General features: G+C 32.0%; 1 protein-coding gene across 1 annotated transcript; it reads right to left on the minus strand.

Annotated features, from left to right (window-relative positions):
- Nucleotides 1-1,477: 1,477 nt before the first annotated feature.
- On the minus strand, nt 1,478-4,634 carry LOC111282984 (uncharacterized). The gene is made up of 5 exons (XM_022871315.2): nt 3,918-4,634; nt 3,179-3,419; nt 2,256-2,373; nt 2,002-2,148; nt 1,478-1,782 (listed from the first exon to the last, which is right to left on the minus strand). Exons 1-4 carry the CDS (start codon nt 4,487-4,489, stop codon nt 2,057-2,059), a joined length of 1,023 nt encoding a protein of 340 aa, XP_022727050.1. The 5' UTR covers nt 4,490-4,634; the 3' UTR covers nt 1,478-1,782; nt 2,002-2,056.
- Nucleotides 4,635-5,362: the final 728 nt, after the last annotated feature.

Below are 5,362 nucleotides of genomic sequence, written 5' to 3' on the forward strand. Positions count from 1 at the left end.
GATAAAAAAAACATATTATTTATCTTTTAAAAATTAGAATTCAAATAGAATAAATATATGATATAAACAATTATTTTGACATACATCAAATAACTAAATAAACAAAAGCTAGCCTTTGTTATATCCAATACCATTTTACTTATTTCAACAATTATATAGTTAAAAAAGTATATATTTATTATTGTTTTAATGACTCAATATAAAATATTTTTTTTTTTTTTAATTTTACATCTTTTAAAAAAATAATAATATGAATATAATTATTAAAATATTTATTGTTCAAATATTAAATATTTACAATTAAAATATTGAAAATATTTATTTTTGAAATAGTAATATTTTAACATTAATATTTTAAAATACAAACATTTAAATTACATTATATTAAAAACTGTTATTTTAATAATAATATTTTTATGAAAATATTGGCATTTTAATTATTAATAAAATACCATATTGAAATTAAAATATTTAATATAATACTATGTTTTATTAAAACGTTATTTATATCAATATATTAGAATATTTAAAATACTACTGTTTATTGTTAAAATATTAAAAATATTTTCATGATTAAAATAGTAATATTTTATTTAAAAAAATTTATTAAATTATAAAAAATATTATTTTTTATATTTATAATTAAAAAAGTAATATATATCTATTAGAGTATTAAAAATACTATATTTTAATTAAAATGTTAAGAAACAATTAAAATATGATCAATATGAACAATATTCATATTAGTAAAAGATTGTTATTAATATAGTAGCATTGTTATATTAAGATTATTTACTATTAAAATAAAATAAAATATTATTTATTCTATTAATATTTATCACTAAGTTCGTAACCTTATAGTATTCAATATTAAAAATATTTACTCTTAACAATATTCATAATAGTAACATTAATAATTAAAATATGAAAAGACATCTTACGTTAATATTTTAATGTTTTTAAAAATTTTTTGAATTGAAATTAAATAAAAATAGTTTTATTAATTAATAATATTTTGAATAAAGAAAAATTAAATTCAAATTTAAGACATCGTGTTTATGATACGATCCAAATTGGATAGCGAGCAGCTCAATCCATGAAGTCATTTCCAAAAATTATCTCATCTTTTTTTGAGAAAAGAAAGGCTATTTTCAAGTTGTTAAGTTCATTTTCTGTTGACAACATTTTTTAATGACAAAAGACACTAAAAAGTAAAAGTTTATGAAACTTAATATGTGCAAAACAAACAAACCTAAATACAAATCCATTTCTCCATTTTAAAGGCCCGACTAAAATTATTGCCAATTGAAATGAAAAAAATTTTGGAGCATGTTAAATTACAAGAGTTAATCAACATCACTTAAAGGCCTTATTATTTCGTCAGAACATGGTGTACTTGCGTGCAAAATAATAGTCAAGTGTTGCGGGGCTTGATGATGGATCCAAAAAGAACGAAAAAACCAGACGAGATAAAAGCTGGACAGACGAAAACAGGTCATCTCGATCTTTGAATGGACAAAGGTAAGATACAACAAGGATGGACGAAATGGCACCTAACGCTACAAGCTCCGTCACTAACTCAACCACAAGAAAAGAAGCCGGCAAAACCACTACCAAACAAACACTAAGGCTGGCTCAAAGTGCAGGCATCAAGCCTGCACACTAGATGTCAGGGGATAACCAATTCTAGTTAACGTTAACAAAAAAAAAAAAAAAAGAATGCTATGCAATGATATTCTCCTAGAAAACCATTTTGAGAAACTACATTGCATGCCAAACAATGGGGGGGGGGGGGGGGGGGGGGGGGGGGGGGGGGGGGGGGGGGGGGGGGGGGGGGGGGGGGGGGGGGGGGGGGGGGGGGGGGGGGGGGGGGGGGGGGGGGGGGGGGGGGGGGGGGGGGGGGGGGGGGGGGGGGGGGGGGGGGGGGGGGGGGGGGGGGGGGGGGGGGGGGGGGGGGGGGGGGGGGGGGGGGGGGGGGGGGGGGGGGGGGGGGGGGGGGGGGGGGAAAAAAATTAACTAATTCTATTTAATCTCTGAGCCACAAAACTGCTGGCCCTCAGAGTATGAGAGCAACTTTCTCAGGAGGAATAAGTGAAGAAGCATGGGCAATCAATGGTTCATAATGATCAGCGCCAGCACCACACCAACCTACACATTAGAGGAAATTTAAATGCGCAGATGAGCAATCCGATGAGAAAATCTTTTAAGTAAGCACCAATGCTTAGCATATAACTAATAAAAAAAAATTCAATTACCTGTTCCTTTCATGAAAAGAAAGAAGGGAGGTTCACAAATTTCACTCCTCGGATGATGCGGAAGGAAGAAAACACAATTGTCTTCATCAACCATAGCATCTGATCCATGTGCTTGCACCTGTAACTAATGTGTTAACATAATAAACTTCAATCTAAGCTAAAAGTTGAATGAGTTGAATTAGTTCATTCATTAGTGCCTATTCCATTGCATACACATAGCAACAACACTTTACCACCTTTTCTCTCTTAACCTTCCCAATCTAAATCATCAAATACACAAACTTCTTTCTAATGCGCACATATGTTAACTGATCACCCCACATGATAAAGTGTTTTGACTTGGTTGGAGATAATAGTTATCACCACCCAAAATTGTTTGGTCAGTGCTGGTTTGATCGAAGACTATAATATAACAGGAGAAAGCCCAGAGGAAATGCATCTGAGATAGACTTAGAAATGTTAGGCATGCTTTAGCATATAATATGGTATGAGAAACAGAGTTGCTGTAAATAACAAATCCATGCATGCACCTAGAATGAGGGTTTGATCAGACAGACTAGTTCAAAAGAAAAAGTTTATATGCATCCAAGTTTGGAGCCATGTTGCATTAGCATCTTAGTCTCAGTATCCATGGAATACTGCTGCATTGATTAATTAAACATCAACATGAGATTAAGAATTAAAAGGACTAATGCCCTTAATACACAACCAATGTGATGAAACAAAGGGCTATGAGAATACCAATGGAATACATAATGCTTTGAAGACAATAACAACTTACATGTTACTTAAAGATTTGAATCTATTCCTCTGAATTTACATGAAAGAACCAGATTTGAGCAACCAATTATGCATATTAAAAGTAGCAAATCAGCAAAATCCAAACAATCATATATTATGATTAAAACCAATCTTCTACTTACTACATATATCTCTCGCTTGAACTCTGTTGCAAGACATTCAATGGCAATGTCATCTCCGAATGCTGCAGTATGACCTTCTCTATTCTCATCTACAGATAACAAACCCTCCTCAGTATATTGTAAAGTGATGATATCATATTCATCATCAGGTGAACCAGAAATGGACATGTATTTGGCCCAGCTCGAGCCATCATTCACAGGAACACATCTCTCTTTGTAAATAGATTCAGCTACCAATTCTCTTCAATCAGAAATTAGATGATAAAGAAACAGATCAAACAAAGCACTAACACAATAATCTAAAATCAACAATTAAATATTCCCAATTAAACTTCATGCTGGTTAAAAATGTCCAAATATGCATTAATTTTTTTTAAATATAAAAGGCGGCTAGTCATTAGAAATTTTTTGTTTTAAAATTTTATATTAAATTCTTTTTCTGTCTTTGGTGCAAAAACAAATGTAAAAACTACATATCTACTAAAATCTCCAATTCTATGATCTAAATAAAATTTTTCCACAACAAAAAAAAGAGATAAAATAATAGATAAACAAAATGCTCATTTCTGTTGCGCCATTTCTGGAGTTTCAGAAGAGAAATAGAAAATTAAAAGTTTATACTTTCCCTTTCTATGTTTTCCTACATTTTCTCGGAAACAAAAATGTAAACATTTGAAAAGAACCCAATCCGCAAACTATAATCAGACAAAAAATTCCAAGAACAAAAAAAAAAAAAAACCTTTGCATTCCGAGCTGGACGAGCTCGTCAATGGCAAAGTCCAAGGCAACACGCTCTTCCTTCTTGGCTAACAACTTAACTTCCTGAACCACATGAACCCCCCATCCGTTCCTCAGATCCGGCGAGTACATATTCCTAATCGCGTCATTTATCACCTGCCTCTCTTCTTCATTAGCAGATCCAAGATCCAGCAAGAACCGCTTCACTGTGCGCCTCCTCAGATCCAGCGCGTCTACGTCACGCGCCATCGCCCTTTGTGAGGCTGTGAACAGGCAGTTCCCATCCGTCGACACATCACCTCCATGAGACAGCCGGAACACCACGGAGGAACCGTGCACCTTCGGGTGGTTCCACAGCACACCCTTGGCGTGAAGCTTTGTTAGATGCCGTCTCTGCGGGTCCTCAAGGCCAATCACTTCCTCCCAGGGGGCGGCGGCCATCGCCGTGATGGCCTGGTCAACTAGATCAACGGTTTCAAGAGTCGCTGCGTTATGTTCCCCCCAAGGGACCGTTGGAGATGACGTTTGAAATGTCTCCGTAACGGTCGTTGAATCGCAGAGAAGTTTCCCCATTTTCAAAATTCTCTTTTTTCTTCTTTCTTTTGAATATTCTCTTATTATTATTATTATTTTTTTCTCTTCTCTTCTTTGATTGAACAATTACAGAGATGAGAGAGTATAGGAAGACAGAGTTTGAGGTAACGATAGATTTACGACGCGGGAGATAAATAATGGCACGTGGCCAGATCAGGGATATTTAGGGACCCAAGGGGAGTGGTCCCTGACCGCGCGAGAGAGATGCTTCCGTAAGATGGCGGAGCATCACCAGCAATCAGTATAGGACTGTTCAAAAATTTTATTTTAATTAAATTAATTGATTGAATTTAATTTGAATAATTCATTGATTATTCAATTAATTTTAATTGATTAATAAAAATAATTTTAAGAAAATTTTATTTTTAATTAATTTAATTTAAAAATCAAATTAATTATATTAATCAAAATTTTAATTAAAATATAATAAAACTCAAATATAAAATTAAAATATATAAAATAAATAATTTCATTTTAAAAATTGATAAAGCTTTTAATTTAATATTTTGGTAATTTAATATTTTATTAAATGATTTTATTTTATTTATTTAAAAAATAAAAAATTTTAATTTTAATTTAATTTAAATATATTTATTATTCAATTAATAAAAAAAATAATCCAATCAAATTTAATTTGATTAATTAATTTTTCAAACTAACATATTCGATCTGATTAACAAAAATGAAATAACATAATATGATAATTCGATTTTGGATAATTTAACTTGAAATTAATCAAATTGATCGAATGGATATTCTACATAATATTTTTATTATTTTTATTCAAGAATCTTAAAATTCTAGGTTAAAATATTTTTATAATTTTTTGTTGTCAAATTTTAATATTATAAT

Source organism: Durio zibethinus, chromosome 5, assembly GCF_047325235.1.
Source record: "Durio zibethinus cultivar Kanyao isolate XHJ-2024 chromosome 5, ASM4732523v1, whole genome shotgun sequence".
NCBI lineage: Eukaryota > Viridiplantae > Streptophyta > Magnoliopsida > Malvales > Malvaceae > Durio > Durio zibethinus.